The 22,561-nt window shown below is 44.6% G+C and overlaps 1 protein-coding gene across 1 annotated transcript in view; it reads right to left on the reverse strand.

Moving 5' to 3' along the window:
- Positions 1 to 2,635: 2,635 nt before the first annotated feature.
- The window catches only part of LOC144826177 (uncharacterized), a 181,637-nt gene continuing 161,711 nt past the window's right edge, over positions 2,636 to 22,561 (reverse strand). Inside the window, exons 5-6 of the mRNA XM_078684570.1 lie at positions 13,299 to 14,500; positions 2,636 to 6,052 (exon numbers count right to left, since the gene is read on the reverse strand). Coding sequence (XP_078540696.1) covers positions 4,643 to 6,052; positions 13,299 to 14,500 — 2,612 coding nt within the window. The 3' untranslated portion in view covers positions 2,636 to 4,642. The remainder of the gene's footprint in view (positions 6,053 to 13,298; positions 14,501 to 22,561) is intronic.

Below are 22,561 nucleotides of genomic sequence, written 5' to 3' on the forward strand. Positions count from 1 at the left end.
GACTCGAGCTGCACTGAGTCCCCTCCAGACTCGGGCTGCACTGAGTCCCCTCCAGACTCGGGCTGCACCGAGACCCCTCCAGACTCTGGCTGCACCGAGACCCCCCCGCCCAGACTCGGACTGCAGCGAGACCCCCCCAGACTCGGGCTGAATGGCGCCAGGGCAATGCTTGTCCCCAAACAAGCACAATGTCTTTGCCCTTGAAACAGCTGGCAAGCGTTTCCAGACAGACAAAAACCTTGTTGTCCAAGGTCTGCGCACCACCACAAAACCTTGAGAATTAGGTAGATTATTTATTGATTTTTCTAGACACCCGCATAGCGCCTAGAGATAGCACAGAGGGAGTTGGCGCTATAAATTGTGATAATGATGTTACAGGTTTTCACGGTTGTTTTCACTGCTCTGGAAATGCTTAGCTGCGTCTCATTTTTAGCTCCTGTGATGTTACCATACAACATTGTGAGCACCAGATTTAGAAATGTTAATATAACTATTTTAAAATAAATGTCACAATGCATACCCTGTTCTGATGACCCTTGAAAGTGTCCCTGAAGCCATTAGGGGATTGTTAATAACCCAGAGAGCGCGAGTCCCACACCGGCAGGAGTGCTCAGTGGGTTGTGCGGGCTACATTTAACCATAACTCAGTAATGGTGCACCCAACTAATTCCTTCAACCTGTGGGTTAGTAATCTAAACTCTGTAGACCTGGCCGCTAGATACCACAATCTGCAGCATGGTCTTTACTCCTGTATGGGGCGAGGATCAGATTAGACACAACATGTGCCCCCACTTATGGTGCCATTATCGATGATGTGCCCTTTACTTCTCTATAGTGAGAGGATCAAACTAAACACAGCCTGGAAGCCCCCGCCACAGAAGGTTGCATTTCACTTCTTGTGCCCTTAATTCCTGTTCGGCGTGAGGATCAGACTCGACACATCATTTGTCCCTTTAAAGTGACAATACTACTTATAGTTCCCTTTACTCCAATATGTAGTGAGGATCAGACTAGATACAACTCGTACTCCCTCTTAACGTAGCGATACCCTTCTTGTGCCCTTTACTCCTGTATGAAGTGAGGGTGAGACTAGCACAACTTGGTCCCCTCTTAAGGTGGCAATACTCTTGTGCCATTTACTCCTACACAGTGCTACCCAAAGATGCGCCACAAACAGTCGTCACTGCATTAATAATGTCCAGATTAGACTACTGCAATAGTCTATGTCTCAAAATCCAGGAAGGATCTTTAAACCAACTTCAAATACTGCAGAACGCAGCAGCCAGACTCCTTACAGGCACGCCAAAGTTCGACTCAATCTCAGCCAAAATTAAAAAACTTCACTGGCCGCCGGTTAGGAAGCGCACTCAATTTAAGTCCCTCTGTCTGGTGTTTAAAGCCCTTCAGGGAAGCGGAACAGAATTTTTAAAACAACGATTTCGCTGGTATACGCCTCATAGAACACTGCGGTCTTCAGAGGCAAGACTCATAACTGTCCGGAGGGTAAAAAAAGCCACTTGGGGAGGAAGAAGCTTCACTGTCCTCTGTTTCACTCATTTTCCCCTTTTTTTGTGCCCTTCTGCCCTGTTTCACTCGTTTTCCCCTTCTTTTTTGTGTCCTTCTGCCCTGTTTCACTCGTTTTCCCCTTCTTTTTGTGCCCTTCTGCCCTCTGTTTCACTCGTTTTCCCCTTCTTTTGTGCCCTTCTGCCCTCTGTTTCACTCGTTTTCCCCTTCTTTTTGTGCCCTTCTGCACTATGTTTCACTTGTTTTGCCCTTTTTTTGTGCCCTTCTTCCCTCTGTTTCACTTGTTTTCCCCTTCTTTTTTGTGCCCTTCTGCCCGGTTTCACTCGTTTTCCCTTTTTTGTGCCTTTCTGCCCTGTTTCACTCGTTTTCCCCTTTTTTTGTGCCCTTCTGCCCTCTGTTTCACTCATTTTCCCCTTCTTTTTTGTGCCCTTCTGTCCTCTGTTCCACTCGTTTTCCCCTTTTTTTGTGCTCTTCTGCCCTCTGTTTCACTCGTTTTCCCCTTCTTTTTGTTTGTGAATTGCTGTTAATCAGACCCCCTTCAAGGGCTCTTATTAACAGCAATACTTAAACAAAAGGCCAGAGTCTGCCCCGCGCTTTACTAACAAAAGCATAGACAGTTTCCAAACACAGCGCATACTTTAACACATGCTGTGTTTGGAAACTGTCTATGCTTTTGTTAGTAAAGCGCGGGGCAGAATCTGGCCTTTTGTTTAAGTATTGCTGTTAATCAGAGCCCCCGCCTCCTTACCTGCACCCCTCACGACCGCTCCGCTGCATTCGCGCTGCTCGCTTCTTCCATAGCAGCCGGCAGCACGACGTCCTGACTGTGTGCGCGCTCCACGCGAGGTGGTGCGCACTGAGGTCAGGAGCGGTGCGCGCGCGCCCTAGAGGGAACGGTGATTGCAACTATTAAAAAATACTTTCAATTTATTCTATACATGATTTTTAAAGGATGTACCCCGCCAAATAGAGGTGAATAAGGCAAATCAGTAATTCGGATTACATAATAAGAAAATCAGATGATTGTAGCTTGTTGGGATTTTTGGAACAGATCTGTAAGAAAACTTTTTTTTACATTTAAAATCAATTAAATCTCCAAGTAAACTGTGAGTTATTATTGTAGCATTTTTTAATTTGTTCTATATTTAAAGTTTATAACATTTACATTTGTAGTGTAATAAACAATTTAAATATTCTTTATATTTTTTACACAGGGAACACTCCACCCAAGTAGAATATATAGAAGATATATTTGTATTAAGGTTTAATTAAAGATGTCCCACCTAAATTAACATTTATAATATGTATTAATAATTTTTAAATGTATTGTATTGTAATTGCATGTATATAGTGCTTATTACCCCTCACGAGGCATCAAAGCGCTTTTTCGGAGAGTAACACACTACTACGGAACCCATTAAAGGATTAGTGGTGAATTAGTATAGTGAAAATTGAAATTAATTTGAGTGGTGGACATGTTAGTCTGTTATTTGGATTGAAAATATGAAAATCTCTGCAACGTGGTGTCACCTGATTGCCTGAAATAACCTGAAATTTGCTTTTGGGCATTAAATATAACATATGTAATTATACTTAACTAAAAATAAATGTTATATTAGTGTTCAACAAATGTTATTAAAACATTGTAAAATAATTAAACGTTTTTCTTTTTAGATATTTTTTGCCTTGAATGACATTTGTTTAGATTTTTAATTATTTTAAAATATTTAATTTAATGCCGTTTTAATATATGTCCGTACCTCCATTATTATTAATGGGAGTGTGTTGCAGTTCCAGTGGATCACCATGTGTGATGTTGGTCTCTAAGCTCGGGTACATTTACAACTGTTTTAGGTACATCATGGCTGTTGTGACTTTAGAGGTGTGGTTTGTAAATAGCAATGGGTTTACTCCTTTGTGGGTGAGTGCTTGTCCATCCCTACACCCCTCCTTCCTCCTCCCTTAGCCCCTCCCCTTTATTCATAAATATTTCCCATTTTACACCCACTCCCACTCTGTCCCTCTCGCATTTACTACAAAAACTATATAAACATGTGCGGAAACTCTGCAGTCGAGGCAGGCAACTCCACAAAGAAAAAGATAGGAGAGGCAGACCGACAGCACATACTTTGTGAATCGCATTTTGTTGTACTTTAGTCGTCCTATTGTAGTTTATGAATAGGCCTGATTATCTGTGAGACTCTCTTGGGTGATGAGATTGTAAAGCTGGTGAAACTGTCCTCAGCAGATGGGAAGCAGGTTCCATTTGTAGCAAAAAGGACCTAGAGAGAGGTCACTCAAGTGGATCTTTGTAATGCAAGGCCATGTCCCCTCGGAACAGAAGTCATTGGGACTATTTACAGTGGAGCCAAGAACGGTTTGCATATGGCTGGCCTCGTCTGTAGTTGCACAAATACCAGAGAATGATGTGGTGGGGTGTTGCTGAGATTAACCAGCAGTCCTTCCATCGTCTTTAGTTTATCTCAGTGATCAGCCCTAAGTGGCACAGATCAGATGTTGGTCCCATAGAGACCTATGACACAGGGACTCCTGCTGCAGCCCCCTGGTGCAGCTCATTAAGGCTGGAAACAGTTCGAGGTTACGTGGATTCCTGAATCTAGCAGTGTAGCCTCAAAGTTCAGGGTCGAACAGCCTTTGAGGGTCAGAGCCATTTTAAACACTCAGGGAGGAAAACACACTGAATGGAATGAGGCCACAAATAGTTACAAAGGAATGAGTTTAATTCAAGCATTTCCATCCCTCGCTGTGTGCTGTTCTCAGTAGAGTTTGTAGAACAATCAATGGAGTGGAGTCTCTGTGGTTGCTTCAAGTAAAGGTTTTGCGATGCTGAAAGCTCCTCCTCAGGGTTGACAGTGAGCACCTTTTATTCTCCCACATTGTCTCTCTTACGTAGAAAGGTTACATTTACAACTGAAGTTTTTTTCACATTGAGAGCACGGATCATTTTCTTTCTCGCTGTGGGTTCTCTCACGTTGAATGAAACTGAATCTCCAGCAGACCCTTCCCAGGCATTTAGAGCTATGACAAGGTTTTTTTCCAGGTAAGTTCTCGCAGGTTGAGTGAGACCAGATTTCCGACTTTTTCAGCATTCAGAGAGCTAATCAGGTTTTTTCCCAGTGTGAGTTCCCTCATGGTGAGTGAAAGTTATTTTACGACTGAAGCTTTTCTGGGTTTCAGAACACTGATAGGGTTTCTGCCCAGTGTGGGTTCTCTCGTGTGCAGTAAGGCTGGATTTCTGACTGAAGCTTTTACAGCATTCAGAGCACTGGTATGGTTTGAGGCCAGTATGGATTCTCTGATGTACAGTTAAACTGGATTTGTAATAGAAACTGTTTTGGCATTCAGAGCACTGATACGGTTTATACCCAGTGTGGGTTCTCTCGTGTACAGCAAGGTTGGATTTGATACTGAAGCTTTTCCAGCATTCAGAGCACTGATACGGTTTTTGTCCAGTGTGAGTTCTTTCATGTAAAGTGAGACTGAATTTGCCACTGAAGCTTTTACAGCATTCAGAGCACCGATACGGTTTTTGCCCAGTGTGAGTTCTCTCGTGTTTTGTAAGGTTGGATTTCCGACTGAAGCTTTTCCAGCATTCAGAGCACTGATACGGTTTTTGTCCAGTGTGAGTTCTCTCATGTGTTGTAAGGCTGGTTTTCCGACTGAAGCTTTTCCAGCATTCAGAGCACTGATACGGTTTTTGTCCAGTGTGAGTTCTCTCATGTGCTGTAAGGCTGGATTTCTGACTGAAGCTTTTTGAGCATTCAGAGCACTGATACGGTTTTTGCCCAGTGTGGGTTCTCTCGTGTGCAGTAAGGTTGGATTTCTGACTGAAGCTTTTTGAGCATTCAGAGCACTGATACGGTTTTTGCCCAGTGTGAGTTCGCTCATGTTCAGTAAGGCTGAATTTCTGACTGAAGCTTTTCGAGCATTCAGAGCACTGATACGGTTTTTGTCCAGTGTGGGCTCTTTCATGTTTAGTCAGAGTGGCTTTGCGATTGAAGCTTTTTGAGCATTCAGAGCACTGATAAGGTTTTTGTCCAGTGTGAGTTCGCTGATGTTGAATCAAACTGTCACTAAAACTGAAGCTTTTTTGGCACGTGGAGCACTGATACGGTTTTTGTCCAGTGTGAGTTCTTTCATGTAAAGTGAGCTTGGATTTGGTGCTGAAGCTTTTACAGCCTTCCGAGCACTGATACGGTTTTTGCCCAGTGTGAGTTCTTTCATGTAAAGTGAGCTTGGATTTGGTGCTGAAGCTTTTACAGCCTTCCGAGCACTGATACAGTTTAAGCCCAGTGGGGGTTCTTTCATGTACCATAAGGCTGGATTTGCGACTGAAGCCTTTCTGGCATTCATGACACTGATAGGGTTTTCGTCCAGAGCTACTTTTCTCATGTTTAGTGAGGTGGGATTGATAACTAAAGCTGTTCTCACAGTCATTGATCCTATTAGGGTTGTTTGTTTCTCCAAGTTGGGTTTCTTCCTGGATACCTGTCATCTTAAGACTGAATTTGATTTATGATCATGTACTTGTTTGTCACAACTCAGCATGACCTTCTAAAATACAATTCAGATGCTCTTCTTAACATATGTATTTAACTAATTATAATTTTTACCTGGAGATAATTTTCCTAACTTTAAAGGCACCTACCTAACTTTTCTTATTAACTTTCACCAATGAGCCCCTTGTATTTATTAAGATGCCCTCATGGATTCATTTTCTCCAAGTTATGCCCGGGTGAATTCTCTCAAGTTTAATTAGTCTCATTTAGTGATTCTAGTTTATCACATTTGATTTAGGAGTTCTAAAAGCACTGATTAGGTCTTTGGGCTTTAGTGTTTGCCTGGTAGGTATGTTTGTTCATACAAGTAATGGACAGATGATTAGGGCATGCCAGGGTGGTTTATGAATTATCAATAGCGTAACACTGGCCCCTTTTATACTTTCTGAGCCAGTATATGGTTTTTTGTTCAGTTGCTAAGACAGGCACATGATCGACTTTGTAAGTTACAGAACACTTTGAAACTACTCGGATCAACCCAAGAGACAGAGTTGGTGGGGGAAAAACTTCCTATATTGGAAATGATAATCCAGCATCTTAGCCGAAACGACATCTGAGAAAGAGTATTTACAATTTGTTTCTTTTAAACAGTCTTTTCACTCCTCTGAATCACAGGAGACACAGTCAAAAGCTTGCACTTGTAAACCAGGGATATTAGTCTTTTTGACGGTTCTGTCGCATCACAACACGTCCACGGATGCTGATCTGTTGGGGAGGGGTTGGGTCTCCAAAGCTTTTCTCATAAACCATCAAACAGAATTTACAACACTGAGTTTTCTCAAGTGCACTGCGTGGGAATCAATTGTGGCCAATGTTCTCCTCAATCTCAGTTACTGACACTTGGTAAACATTTATGATCATTTTCCTTTAGGATTTGACAACTTTCACATACACCAGTTTTTTCCGCTCCAACATCCTCAGCATTCCTGGCACATAGAATGTGTTTCTTCTCTAGAGCTCGAGAATGTTTTAACTTTCCTTGAAATAATCCTTTTTGTTGTGTTTCACTAAATTTAAACCTTCTTTTTTCTGTTCATGCTTCTGTCACCTGCAGAAATGGAGTCAAAAATTGTAAATGAACACAAAGTCAAAATAATTGTGACTTTATACTTTGCACAAAGAAAGCATTAACAAAAACAAGAAAGGAAATCAGTTTGAGTTGCATTTCTGATAGTGTTGAAACAGTGTAAATCGGGAGCTTGGGATCACTGGAAATCAAGGAAGTGAGAGTAAAAGAAGTAAATATTTAAGAAAGAAACACAGATTCTCAGAAGCAGCCACCACTATCAAATTGCAATTTCAGTGGCAACGCCTGGCGTCATAGTGAGATACTTGTAATTCTTGTGATTAATTACTAGATGTTATTTACTCCCCTGCCCACCTAGACTGTTAATCTATTCCTTTTTCCAGTGATCTAGGAGGGGACAATTTATTGAACAGCACAACAGTAAAGGAAGCCAAAAAGGATCAAGAAAAGAAAAACACAAAACAGAGGAAGGAGAAAAAAGGCTATCTTCCACTCTCACCACAGGGGTCCAGCACAGGAAACTCTGCAGTAGGCCTGGGTGATAAATTCCGTTCTGCTTGTGGAATTTGCGGAATTTGGGTAATTTTGCGTTCTGCGGAGAACAGGGAATTGCCAAAAATTCTGCAATCCTTGGTTTCGCGGAATTTTCTGCTTGTTCGCGCTTTCAAAATGCGTGTTTGCGAGATATTTCTCCCCGAGCACGCAAACAGCATTCGCGAACAGGAAAAAATCAACGCGAACAGGCGGAACAAGCAATTCCGCGTGTTTGCTGAACTTTTGTGTGCTCGCGGAGATTTTTTACCGTTTCGCGAAGCTTCGCGTATCGCAACTACTCAAATTCCGCCCACCCCTACTCTTCTGCAGATGCTCGTGAACCCATAAGTTACTTTTAAATACAGTGCCCCCAAGGTCAGCACCAGGTGCAGTTCCACCGGTCGCACCACCCTAAAGCAAGCCATGTGTGCATGTGTGTCCACACACATGTACTGTGTCTTTTGCTTGTAGTAGACAGGACAAAAAAGGGCAGGATGGGAGGACGCAAAGAGACGGAAGTCAGATCCAGAGAGAAAAGACGCCGAAAGACAGACAGAGGGAAGATGGTCTCATGTGGTCTGGAAGAGGAGACAAATGTGCCAATTGTTAAGGAACTGCTGTGGCAAAACTGACCTAAAAAGAATTGGACCTCCACTACACTCCCAACATGTACCAGGGGGAATGTGGATCCAAGCGGTGATTATCAGAAGTTTGATAACAACAAGAGTAGTGTGCCGAGGGAGTCAAATGTTGAAGCTGAAGAGACAAAAAAATAAACCAGAGATCAAGAAAGGGAATAGAGAAAGAAGAAACAGGGGAAAAGGAAACTTAGACTTATAGGAATCCTTACCTGACAGTTATATTATATTTTGTTCTTCCGAGGGTGGGAGCCACGCTGCACTGCCTGGTCATCCCAGAATATCTTGAAAGGAAGTAAAGAAATGGTTTTGCATCAGACGACTATCACACTTCATCACATTTTACCAATAACCATCCTGAACTTACAAAACAAAAGAATCTCTTGTCCTCTGGATGCCATTGTGAAGCAACTCTGGTTATGAATACATATTTCTTTTGGTTCAAGAGCCATGATCCTTTGCTGGAAAAGGTCTCTGTGAATATAGAGTGCACCCACAGTCTCAGAGAACAAACCCTAACAACCCAGTCCATGTCTTCATAACCCCCATCTTTCAATTTACAGATCATGAAACTTGCAAATCAAAACAATCTGGTTTGCAAAGGTATGTTAATGTCCTTGTACATAATTCTGTCCAAACTATGCTCTCGGAGCAACAGCAATTCAAGTTCAAGCTGATGCAGAGTTAGAATGCTGAGCAATGGAAGCAACAAAGGATCATTGTGTTGGTTCTTTTTATCTATAATTTATCTGAAGGGATGATGCAGAGGGTCGGTGTAAATAAACCCTTCACGAGACAAAGCTGGAACATTGAAATGTTTAGACCTCCATGGGAGACAACGGAGCAGCAGCAGCCTATACAACCTGATATAGGCCCGCTGCTCTCAACATTACAATGTCCTAATACACAGCCTCTGCCTCTCGGAAATATATGGATTGGGCAGGAGAAGGCAGAAGATGAAGCCTGCAGCATGGCACACAGGAGCCTCCCCCTTCCTCCTGCCGTAGATCACAGTGTCACTGGTATCTAAGAAGGAAGAGGGGAGTTCTGCTCATCTCCTGCATCTCCCCGGCTCAACTGAATGATGAAAAGCAGTTTAGCCGAGCCCAGGGAGAGCCAGGGTCTGACTTCAGCCTCCTTTCACAGCTATTGCTGTGACTGTTCAACAATTAACCCCTGTGGGCCTGCATGCGACTGTTAACTGTTTAACATTCACAGCAACAACTGTGAAACAAAGAGGTGTTTCAACCCCCTCGGTCTCTGGGACACCTTTGTTTTATTAATTAACACATTCTGCCCTCATGGGGCAAACAGTGTATTTATTTATTTATTTATTTATAGTGTTTTGTATAGCGCGGACAAGACCCGTGGGTATCAGAGCGCTTAACAAGGGAGGAATTACATATAAAGATAATAAAAACAATAAAAACAACAAGAGGGTAGTGAGGTAGAAGGCAATATACTGAATGGACGAGATTAAATATAAATATATTCATAATGGCTGCACAATTAGCATTATGTGGCGAGCAAGGCTTGGCTAGTGTCCTGGTAACAAACCATGCTCGTTGAGGTAGGGTTAGAAGGCGATCGAGTGCATATCAAGGATAATAAGTATAGATAAATCAAGTGAGGTAGAAGTTATATATAATGACTGTGACATATAGTTACGGTACCACATATAGGGATAAATAAATCCAGTGAGGTAGAAGTTATAAAGTGTGACTGTGAAATATAGTTAAAAAGTTCACACATATAAGAGGTAGTAGTGATGTGTCAAGCCTTGGCTTGGGCACGGCATCAGATCATTGTTCGATAGTGATTTTCCCATTTTCATGGAGAGGGGGGCCCTCAGTTAGCGTACTTGATCATCCCAGTGATCCTTGGGTTTCTCTAAGTAGGGTATTTACTCATCAAGTGGCTCTTCAGTTCTCGTTTGAATGTTACTGTATTTTGAATCTTCCTGATGTTTGGAGGGAGTGAGTTCCATATTCTGGGGGCAGCTCCAGAGAATGCTCGGTTGTAGGTCTTTTTCTTGTGGAAAAAGGCTGGACGTAATAGCAAGTCTTTTGCGCTTCTAGTTGTTCTGTTACCTCCTGAGATCTTCAGTTTCTTAGCTAAGTATCTAGGTGTGTTGTAGTGAACCGCTTTGTGCGTAATACAGGCCATCTTCATTTGAATTCTGGCCTCGTATGGTAGCCAGTTTAGTGCTTTCAGGTGAGGAGATATGTGATCGAATTTCTTCGTTCCCGTAATGAGTCTCGCCGCTGCGTTGAGGCAGGCTTTCAGAGGTGCTGTGGAAGTTTTTGGTAGGCCCGCTAATGTGGTGCAGCCGTATTCGATCCTCGAGATGACTAGTGATTGGATAGCCAGTTTTAGATCTGCCTCAGTGATAAAGGGTTTCAATTTTCTTAAATAGTTCAGGTGGAAACGGGCGCTCTTGGCCATTGAGTTAATATGGTTTTTCATGTCGAGGTTCTTGTCTAGTGTAATTCCTAGTGATTTGGCTGAGTCAACTAGGGTCGGGGTGCAGTTTAGTGCTGTCACCAATTTAGTCCACTCTTTAACATCAGATTGGTTTCTAGTCGTTGAGATTAGCAGGAATTCAGTTTTCTGGGCGTTTAGTTTCAGGTGGTTCATTGTTAACCATCGCAAAGTACTCTTCAGTGTCTTATTCATTAGGTCAATGTCCTCAAGGGAGGCGATCTTTATGTATAATTGCGTGTCGTCCGCATACATATGATAAGATACCTGTGATTTTTGAAGGATCTCCGTGAGAGGTTCTACATATAAGTTGAATAGATCTGGGGACAGCGAAGAGCCTTGTGGGACCCCTATTGTGTTGGGGCTCGGGGAAGAGATTGCTTGGTTAACCAGGAATCGCTGAGTCCTGTTCTGTAGGAAAGAATTGAACCATTTCAGCACGTTTCCAGACAAACCCATCCTGTCTTGTAGTCTGGTCAAAAGCACTTCGTGCTTTACCGTATCAAATGCTGATGATAGGTCAAGGAGGATCAGTAGGCAAGATTGATTTCGGTCTAGTGCTTGAAGGGCGTCATCAACAATGTGTAAGATCGCAGTTTCGGTACTGTGCCCTGTTCTGAAACCTGATTGGCAATCGTCCAGTAGCGAGAATTTAGCGATGTGTTGACTTAGTTGGCCCTGCACACATTTCTCAATGAGTTTAGCCAGTAGCGGGATGTTGGTCACTGGTCGATAGTTGTTTGGATCTGTAGCAACAGCTGTCGGTTTTTTGAGGATGGGCATCACCTGCCCAGTTTTTAGACAGTCAGGGAGGGTTCCTTGTCCAAGTGAGGCGTTTATTATCTCGGTCCAGATCGGAACTAGAGTGTGGCTGATGTCTCTTACACACTTTCCTGGTAATGGGTCTTGAAAGTGGTTGTTCGGTCTAAGTTCTGCCAGCGTTCTGGCTATCTTTTCCTGGTCATACAGTTCAAATGTGACCCATTTTGCTTTATTTTTAGTTTGGAGGCTCTCTGGTAAGAAATTGGACTCGTAAATGGATGGAGGCAGTGCCTTAAGGTTAGTTGCTGCAATTGTGAGGTCATCTTCAAGCAATTTGGATTTTTTCGTGAAGAATGAGGAGAATTCCTCGCAGCTTATGGGAGTTTTAGTATTCTCTAAAACCGTTTTGGCAAGTTTATTTGACTGTTGTTTTAAAATCTCAAAGAGTTTTCGTGGTCTGTTCTTGGCACTGTCCAACTCTTCTCTGATAAATTCTTTTTTTGAGTTGATTATTTTTTTGTTGTATTCTTTTCTTGTTTTTCTGAGTGCTTTCAGCTCAGGGGAGGAGGGATGTTGTCTCCATCTCCTTTCGGCCATTCTCAGTTTGCGCCGATCCTCATTCAATGATTCATTAAACCAAGGATTTTTGGGTTTCTCTGATACCTTTTTCATTTTTTGGGGCATGGTGTCCTCGACGATATTACCGATTGAGGTTATGTAGTGATCCGTCAGCTCATTGACATTTTGCTTATTGATGGGTGGCTTCAGGTCTCTCTCACACCTTTTAACCAGTATTTCAGTGTTAGCCTCCTTTGTGTCTCGGATCAGTTTCTTGAGCTTGCGTGGTTGCACGGTCCTGCCCTTTGTCATTGTAGGGATCGTGAATGTTATGATGTGATGGTCGGACCAGTCACATGGGTCAATGGCTAGGATGGATGTCTCATCCTTTCTTGAGATAATCCAGTCTAATGTCGCTCCTTGTGAGTGAGTGGGTTGGTTGCAAGTTTGTACAAGTTTTAGCTCACTGAGGAAGTCTTTAAGCGAGTTTACCAGTTTATCACTGTCGTCATTCCAATGGAGGTTAAAGTCGCCTAGGAATATATTATTGGCGTCCGAGTTAGAGTTGGTCGTTATGATCTCCATCAATTGTTCTGTGAACTTTGCGTTCTCTCCTGGTGGATGGTAGAATGCATGCAGTTTGCAGCTTTGATTCTTTGGTGTTCTCACATTAATACCAAGGTATTCACAGGATTCTAAGGGGTCAGATTGGAAATGGCAGACCTCGATCTCCGACCGATGAATGCAAGCAATGCCTCCTCCCACATTCCTAGGTCTGTCTAGCCTGATGATGTTATATTGTGGCGGTACTAATAGATCCATGGTAGGAGATGATGATTCATTGAGCCATGTCTCTGTGAGGATAGCCAGGTCAATTTCCTTATTGATGATGAGGGCAGCTATGTCTGCTGCGTGTTTCGTTGCCGAACGACAATTAAGTAGAAGGCAGTTCAGGGGTTTCTGTGATTTAACAAGTTTTCTGTTCCCTGATTCGGATGCAATAAGCTGAATATGTTGTAGGTTTTGGTGAATTGCTTTCCTGTCATTCTTTCTGGTCGTTCTATTAGAGTCAATCGTTACTGTTTTGATATTCTCCACCTTACTACAGTCAGGTTGTTCATAGGACCTGAGTAAGGCCCGAGTTTCTTCATTCGACAAGGGCTTTGTCCTGTTGGGTCTGTTGTGTCTAAGTACCAGATTCTGGATATGTGAGACTTTGGTGTGCGTGCTTATCGTCATCTCCCATATTTTTCGAATTGTCTGCGAGACTTTCATCGAGTTTTGCGCCAGGTTACCTACGAGTTTTTGGAGCTCCTTGATTTCCTTCTGTGTTCGGGATGAGTACTTGTGTGAGGTAAACCTGGCTGGATGAGCATTGAAGTTTGCTCTTCTCTGCAGCTGATCTAGTCTCAATCCCATAAACCTTTTCTTGGAAAGGGGTGTTTTTGTGGATAAGGATCTGTAGAATTCCAGTCTCGTATTCGAGGGAGGAGAGGGTAGGTCGATGTCATCTACTCTGCTCGTTTCATTAGCCTCATAGGGGGATTCGCTTGGAGCTAGGGTACAGTCTTCCAGCGCAGTGGAGTTGGGCATTAGCGGCACCGGCTCTTTCCTTAGGACCAGATTCTTCACTTTGTTTCCAAGGTTGGTGGCCATCGCTATCCTTTCTCTCTCAGCCTCTGGTGTTACCAACGTATTTACTGTTAAGTCTTCAGTGTTGACGGTTTGGTTGTTCTGGCCGTCTGATCGATTGGTGTCTCTAGTATTGGAATCGACGTTTTCACGTGTGATATCTGGTAGTGTCACGTATTGTGGAAGGTTTGGTCCTCCTAGGTAATCCTTAGAGTTTTGGACAGTCCCATCATTAGAGATTAGCGTCGGCTCCTCCCTAGGGAGTAGGTCTTGTTCGTTGTTCTCGAGACTAGTCGACCTTCTTGTCTCTTCAGCCTCCTCATTCGGTACTGTCAGGTCTGTTTCGTTTCTGTACCTCGTGTTAATCGCCAGACCTTGTGCCTGGTGGTCTCCATTCTGATAGGTGTCTCTGGAGGTAGAGATGGTGTTTCCGGGGCCGACTTCATGAGTGCTCAGATGTGGTTGGTGTCTTGGTCTTTCAAGCCGCTCTTTTATGGAAGGGAACAACTTGTCGAATTTATCCAGTTCGCTGTTAGCTGCTTGAATCAGCACTATCCCTGTTTTGTATATGGTAATATATAGTTCTGCTCCATCTCTAATTGTAGGCGAGGTCGTTATTTTAGTGCCATACGGGATGTTCTTTATAGCCTTTATGTTGAGCGTATTTGTGAGGGCATCCCGCCATTTAATGAACTTATAGTCAGCCGTAGCAGGCAATACTGCCTTTAAAGGACCGTTCCCTTGGTAAAGGCACTTGCATTTAGCTTTGGAGTTACAGCAAGCAGTAAGACCATATTAAAGATTTAAAATAATGGTTACTTAGTCAGAGAAATAATCATCATAATATTCGCATAAGGATCACATACAGTTAACCTCTAAATGATATCAAAAGCCAGACTCAGATATAACTCCAGCTGTAAAGTCGATAGACAGACCACCACAACAAATGTGTGCTGAGAAATAAGAAAACATTTTTCTATAATATCAAATAGCAAACTGACATAGAATCTGCTTAGTTCAAAATCAAGGAAAAGTTCTTACGTACAAAATCAGTAAGACGAGTGACATGTAGTCTGCATTTTGGAAAATGGTAAAATAAAACAATTGCAGCAAATATCCCAAAACAGTACATTTGATAAGTTTTTAGACAGAGAGAAGACATTATTGACATGGTTCATGATGAGGTAAAAATGACAACAACCAGTGAATGTTCATGAAAACATAGCACAACTAAATGTAATTTTATAAAACACACCTACAGAATGAATAATTAATTATGACTCTTCACCTTAAAGCAGGAGATTGGCATTGGATCTTGCATGTTCTACCAACCAATACAGCAACATGGGACAACAATAGTATGAATTCTTCTCAGGTCCTTTACTGTCCTCCTTTTTCTACCTGTTTATTTAATTCCCGTGATAGTAGAGTTACATGGGCTCCATATCTCTTCTTTTAGAATGCCTTGCTTAAAATGTTATCAATGACAGGTATATGCCTTCCTCTGCTTCACGTGTATGGTTGTACTGAGGAGTGTGTGTTAGAAATGGGGTTGCCAATTCTACGAGGGTAGCATGGAGCAGAGCTGGCAGGCCAAACTCCTGAGGACATGTGTGAAGCATCCACGCAGTACGCACAGACGACACCCTAGGCACACCACAAAAGAAACACCACACCGGCTGGGATGTAAAAGAATAACTCATGTATTGTCTCCGACCTGCAAAAGTAAGACACAGTAATCACGATGGGGCGCAAACGGGCGCCAGGGCAAAGTATACCAGGGGGATTATTTACAGGGAAAATGTGAAAAGCAAGAAAAAGGTTAGTCTGTTAGTTTCCAGGGCTGAAATAAAGACAAGGCGCTATCACATGACATTAAATATCAGCGATATCAATGTGAGGGAAAGAAACACTAGGCGTGATAGCAGGAAATAAAACATTAGGCGTGAAAGCACATTATGCATAAACAGTAACATGGGAACCCTAGGCAGGGACATCTGCAATCAAACCTGTTGACAGGACATTCACCATAGGGCCGGGAAATATTAGTCACATTGGAATAGGCAGAACACAGATCTCTCTTTAGCACCCACAGCCTAGCTGCACAAACCCATTAGCCATGGCCATCAGGCATGACAAGCCCTTGCTGGTGAACAGGGTTCCTCAAAACAACCCAACAGGGCCTCAATACCAACATGGGGCCTCAGCAGTATCTATAAAACAACACTTCCCTGGACCACCTCCGACATAATCATTCCTTGCACCAGGGGAACTTTGCGACAATTCAGCTGAGGCACAGGAGCATACATTTAGGTCACTACAGGCACCGGTTCTCTAAAGGTAGCAGTGTTGATGACCCTGAACAATGTCAGTGACAACCAGGGTGGTTCGGGAGCCTGGTTCCTAAGGCCCCTAATTAGCCCCACCACCACTCTAGGCCTTCGAGGCCCACCAGGCCACCACAGGGCGAACTAGGGCATACCAGGCCCAACTGCAGTTACCTGGAGAGGAGGGGCGGTCGTGGGGCTGCCTCTCTGATTCTCCGAGGCTCCTCGGCAGCCCCTGCTGTCCCAGTAGCCTCTCGCCCACCCCCGAGGGGGTTACCTTTGCTGGGGGCCTCCGTGAGGCCTTCACTCTGCAGGCCTGATCTGGGCAGTGTCGGGGGGGCTCTCCCGCTCCTGGGAACCCCCTCTCTGATGGTCGTTGACCGTCCCGGGCCCCTTGATGTCCTTCCCGGCCCAGGGACCAATCAGAGTACAGCGGGGCGGAGGCGCGTCCGCAGCTGCCATTTGCAGCACGGCTCACAGGGGCGTTGCAGCCTCCACCAATGGCTGCACAGCGGCAGGGGGGGCGTGGCCGATAACGCAGCCGGTGCCCGTCACATGGATGTGGCCCCTCTAGCTTTACAGGGCCGGTTCGGGCCTTTCTAATACCAAGGCAGGTCCGTCGTTCACATGCTCCTCTTCTCTGGCGCCCGGGGCAGCGGCGAAGCTTGAACCCTTCCCAGCGGACTCTCCTTGATGCCGCAGTGGCCCTCTCCTGGCTCCGGGGGCCGCAGAGACACGGCCAGCGGCAGTGAGTTCTGAGTCAGCGCGTCTTTACGCGGGGTAGGCACCCGCTTAGTTTATAATCATGCCGAAGTGCGGCCTCGCCTCCTCCTTGCTCCCGGTCTGCGGCGGTGATTCCTGGCAGTTCCCGAGGCGGCGCTATCGCGAGGTAGGCACCCGCTTCTTCTAGGTACCGTAGTGGCAGAATTCAGCGCTGTAGCGCTTGTAAATAGCACAGTGCAGGCTATACATACAGCGCTTTGATGGTCATGATGCAAGGGCACAGCAGGCTACAAAAGTCCTGGACCAAGGTAGCGCTTTGCAGGCACACTCCTTACTTCTCCAGGGGCCAGGGGACAGAGCAGCAGGCACTACTGGGCCAGGTCAGCAGTTAGTGGGGACTCATCAAAACAGGGCGGTAGGCTTTCACCATCCTCCACTGTAGCGTGGCCCTCCTCCTACACAGCAGCCTGAACTCCTGAAGTGGGGCTTCCACTAGCCCTGGGGACAGTAGAGGGGTTCTAGATGGGTGCAGGGACCAGCACTCAGGCCCAAGTGGTGGTATCCCCTGGCAGCAGGTCCCCTCACGTTCCTCTCCCAGCTCTGTCTCAGGACACGGTGGCACAGCCCCCTTATTTATATGCCCCTCACTCCACCTACCAGTCAATGCCAAAAGCTTCTGGGATTCTCAGGGGAACTTGTTCTAACTGGCTCAGGGGGAGGAGTAGAGCACCCTGGGTGCCAGGCTTTCCCTCCAAAAGCAAGCGTGGCTGGGTACCAAACAACTAGACCGCTAACCCACTGCAGTCAGGTGGCACAACACATAGCCATGGCATCCATTTTAAATACGGCATGTTACCAGGGTACATTTACACAATGGGGGGAGGTTAATAAGTGCACACACCATTGCGTGTCATTTTCACATTAAACAGGGTATCTCAAACCACACATGGCCTATACAGTGTTCTTTACCATGGGGGAGACATCCTAAACAGGGGGGTGAAAAGTGAATTGTTTGGGGGGAAAATGGGCCAAGTCCAACAGTGTGGACACACTGCATTCGGTTTCACCGTGATTTAAGCTGGCTCTGCACTTTCAATCAATTCACATTTCTTTCCTGTAAAATCCCAAGCCTCTTGATTTACTGTGCAATTTGAATCTGGAGTTAACTACTCTTATGTAAAGCCTGGAAACAAATTAACTCTCGAGTTGCCGAATGTAATTTAGAGTCTTCACATTATGTGTGAATACCAAACCCATCTGGTGTACAGTAATTTACACAAGGTTATTCCCTAACATTATAACATTATAACCGGATCTTAATCACAGTTTAAGTTTGTGGCCATTCATCATTGACACAATTTGTACGGGAACATTTGCTGACAGCTTATTAGTTATTTATTAGAAATGCCTACAACTTGGACACGTTTCCCAGAGGGGTGGGTTGGGCGCTCCCGTCAGTCTGACTGTGGAACGGGAGGCACATTTATTGATTAAAAGAGATGCCGGATTCCCATTTACTTCTTTTACAAAAGGGCCACTCTGGGTGACCTCTAGGACTGCACCAAGCATGCAATCCTTCTCCCGTCTCAGGCAGCGTCATTGTGTCTGATTCAGTCCAGTAGAAACTCCAAGTGTAGGTGGAAGTTGTGGAAAATCATTGTTAATCACTGAAGAATTTTGTTGAAATCCTGAATTTGTTAAGAATTTGGCGTTCGATTCTGTATTGGGCTGTGGGGCCGTCGGGACTGAAGGCATGTTCCAATTTAACTGCCTTTGATTCTGCATGCTCGTCACAGAGGCCAGTTGGGCTGGGACCATTGGCTGTGACATCCCATTCTGTGCCATCTGATTCATGTTCCCGTTTCCCAGTTTGGTGCACGCATGGAAAGGGGTGTGTCTTATTCTGCATATTATTAATATTTTAGGTATTTATATTGTCATGGTTAGTAAAACCAATACTTTGAGAAACGACATTTCTGGATGCAACGCTAAAAGACAGGCAGACACAAAACCACACGCGCCGTCTTCTGTCCGGTCTCTGACTTTGCTATATTGTGTAAATCTGCACTAACTCGCGATGGTTGGTACTCGCTCACTATGCTTGCAGAAACTGTGTGTGGTAATTGTGATATAGATTAAAGATGGTACATTTCTGAACGTTCATTAAGTCCATCGACTGCCGTGTTGAATTTGATAAATAGTGTTGCTTCTCTTTTGGTCAGCGAGGATAACACTTTAAAGAACAGAAGATACCATCCTTTGCTGAGTACCCATGTTATACAACAGTAAAGTGACAGGAAAGGCTGAACTGCGCTTATATAATCGTGACAGACATCTTGAGTTCACAATCCAAGTTCCCAGAGAAATTATGAGATCAACACTATCATTCCTCTTTTAAGAGCATTTTTTAACTTGAATAAGACAGGATTCTCATCCGATTAAGCTCCATGTAAAAAAAAAGTGCTGGGATTCTGTCTCGCATGTTCACTTCATTTTGATTCCAACCATGAACTAGATTGTGATAGTTTCACTTATCTATTAGAGTAGTAATAGTGCTATGTAATACCTAATGGCAAATGATTGTGCGAATGATTCCCCCCCTTTTTTTATTGGACTTCGGGAGAAGTAACTATGGGCAAACAATGTATACAGGAAATCGTATGACAGCTACATGATGATCGATTGTGTCAAATCTGAGAGATTAAGATCACAGACGTATTTATGGCATGGCCTTTTCGCAAAGAAGTATTGACTACAATTCCCAGAATTCAATGCATATTCCTCGCGTTCAAGTACCGCGAGGATACGTCCTTCCGCACCCGCGAAAAAAGTAACAAACAAGACGAGCAGAACTCAGCCGAGACAACAGAGGTAGACCCCAATGTCTAGAAATTATGATAACGCAGGCTGCAGTCTTTAAGCATTTTATTTGTGCCCCTGTAACGGCAAGTAGTACCTACAACATATGGCAACAGGTTAGACAGCAAAACAATAGCCGCTCTTTAAGGATTTACAAGCTCCGGAGGTAAATAGTTCTGCCGTTCGCTTGCCTATAATACGGCGTCCCCTGTAATTCGTTAAGAGTTTTGTATCAGTAGCACAAAGAAAAAGATATATTCCCCCATCCAGGACCTCGCAACGCTAAGCAGAGCCCAAAACAATACGCGGAGCTTTAAACACTCACTATGTCCGGATAAAAATAGCTTTGCCGACCGCGTAGACATAACACGGCGTTTCCGCTAATACATAAGGCATTTGCTTGAGCAGTATGTGTTTATTATTCCCACGCTCGACATTTTTGGACAATTAGAAAGTTTGAGTTTTAGGACAAAATATCAAGACCAAAAGAAGTACATTCTGCCAATTTATGCTCAGCCCGGTTACTGGAAAGCAATAGAGTTTGTAGTTCTATAAATAATGCCAGCTTATAAACAGACAATTCTTTCAGCACGTCTGAGCCAAATTCATTGCCGCCATTGCACGATAGAACGTCCCCATTCCAATGCAGAATAATACCATCAAAAAATAAGCATAATACATTTGGTCCCTTTTTCATTTTCAGAAACCCGGCTCTACATAGAGAGACCTGTCCAGGTGGAAGAGGAGGAGAGGCCTGTCCAGGGGTGCAGAGGAGGTGAGGCCTGTCCAGGGGTGCAGACGAGGAGAGGCCTGTCCAGGGGTGCATTTTCAGAACCCCGGCTCTACATAGAGAGAATTCCGCACAGAAGAGCATTAGAGCTAAACAGGTACGAAGATGCAACCTTAACTGTTCTCACTGCAACCGTTTTTGACATCTTGGTTACTGATAGAACCAATCCTCACTTTTCAGAAAATCAGCACACTGACAACAACAACATTGGGAAGACTACCCGGATTCAGGCGCTCTGCGCCTGGACGGTTTGACGTAAGCAACTTCGGTTTTTCAGACCAGTAATGTATGCAATGACATATTTAAGACGGAGACTGTGACAAGTGTATTTAATGAAATTTGTGTTTATAGATAAGACATGAGAAAAAATCCATGAGAATCTGCCGAATGGTTGAAAAGGTAAGAAGTCTCAAGCTGCAGTCCTAGATAGATATTGGAGTATTAAGCCACAAAACAGCATAGTAAGAAACTATCAATCATGTTTTTCAGAGACACTTGGTCCTGAGGAGCATTCCCTTGAATAAAGGGATTCGAAACACGTCGACCACGATTTTTAGGCCAATCAAGTCAAATCATCATTTCAAGAAGTGTATGGTTTTGTTGAATCACGGATGGCCTGTTTTGAAATTTGAAATGTATTAGTCTTTGTTTGTGTTTTTTGTAAAAATGTTTTGTTATATTTGCATTGAAAAAGATTTGTTGTTGGTACCCCAGGGTGGGTTTAGAGTGAATGAAAGAAAGATGTATGTATGAATGTGGTAATGAGTCCAAACCCAAGTATGAATGTGACACTATATGTGAGTATGAAAGAGAGAATGCTGATGTAAGATTGTTGAAAAAGGAACACTAATTAGGTTCCAAAAAGGGTGACATTTTCTGTGGGGAATTTTTTATATTTTGTATAGTTTGAGTATGCTAATTTTGTAATGAGTTGAATTTTGAAAAGAGAAAAAAAAATTGATAATTGAAAAAATAAATAGATTAATTCAAACTGAAAGAGTGGTTAAGAGGGACTGGTTTTATTCTTTTTCCTCGTTCTGAAGTAGAAAAACAAGTGGCAGTATTGGCGATTGTATTTGTTTATTGTTTTCTGGAACTACAGCCCTTTAAATGTACCTTGTTTCAAGAGGAATAAAGAGTGGGCTCCCTGCAAGCTACAGGTTAAAAGAGCTCACCTGCATCAACTCCACCAAGAGTCCCCTGCCTGGAGTGAATCCAGTGGACTTTTAAGGGTGTTGTCCAGGTGCATTGTGGGAATTGTGATCCTAACCTTTCAAGGCCCATTTTTGAGATTCCAGACCCTTGGGTTGTGTTTTGGACACTTTGGACCATCAAGAGGAACTTCGGGAAGACCCCTGGACAGGCCTCACCTCCTCTGCACCCCTGGAGAGGCCTCTCCTCCTCTTCCACCTGGACAGGTCTCACCTCGTCTGACCCCTGGACAGGCCTTTCCTCGTCTGCACCCCTGGACATGCCTCAGCTCCTCTGCACACCTGGACAGGCCTCTCCTCCTCTTCCCCATTGTCAGGTCTCACCTCCTCTGTACCCCTCAGGACAGGCCTCTCCTCGTCTGCACCCCTGGACAGGCCTCTCCTCCTCTGCACTCCCTGGACAGGCCTTCCCTCCTCTGCACCCCTGGACAGGCCTCACCTCCTCTACCCCTGGACAGGCCTCACCTCCTCTGCACCCCTGGACAGGTCTCGCCTCCACTGCACCCCTGGACAGGCCTCTCCTCCTCTGCACTCCCTGGACAGGCTTCCCCTCCTCTGCACCCCTGGACAGGCCTCACCTCCTCTACCCCAGGACAGGCCTCACCTCCTCTGCACCCCTGGACAGGTCTCGCCTCCACTGCACCCCTGGACAGGCCTCTCCTCCTCTGCACTCCCTGGACAGGCCTCCCCTCCTCTGCACCCCTGGACAGGCCTCACCTCCTCTACCCCAGGACAGGCCTCCCCTCCTCTGCACCCCTGGACAGGCCTCACCTCCTCTACCCCAGGACAGGCCTCACCTCCTCTGCACCCCTGGACAGGCCTCTCCTCCTCTGCACTCCCTGGACAGGCCTCCCCTCCTCTGCACCCCTGGACAGGCCTCACCTCCTCTACCCCAGGACAGGCCTCACCTCCTCT

Source organism: Lissotriton helveticus, chromosome 3_2 (assembly GCF_964261635.1).
Source record: "Lissotriton helveticus chromosome 3_2, aLisHel1.1, whole genome shotgun sequence".
NCBI classification, from domain to species: domain Eukaryota; kingdom Metazoa; phylum Chordata; class Amphibia; order Caudata; family Salamandridae; genus Lissotriton; species Lissotriton helveticus.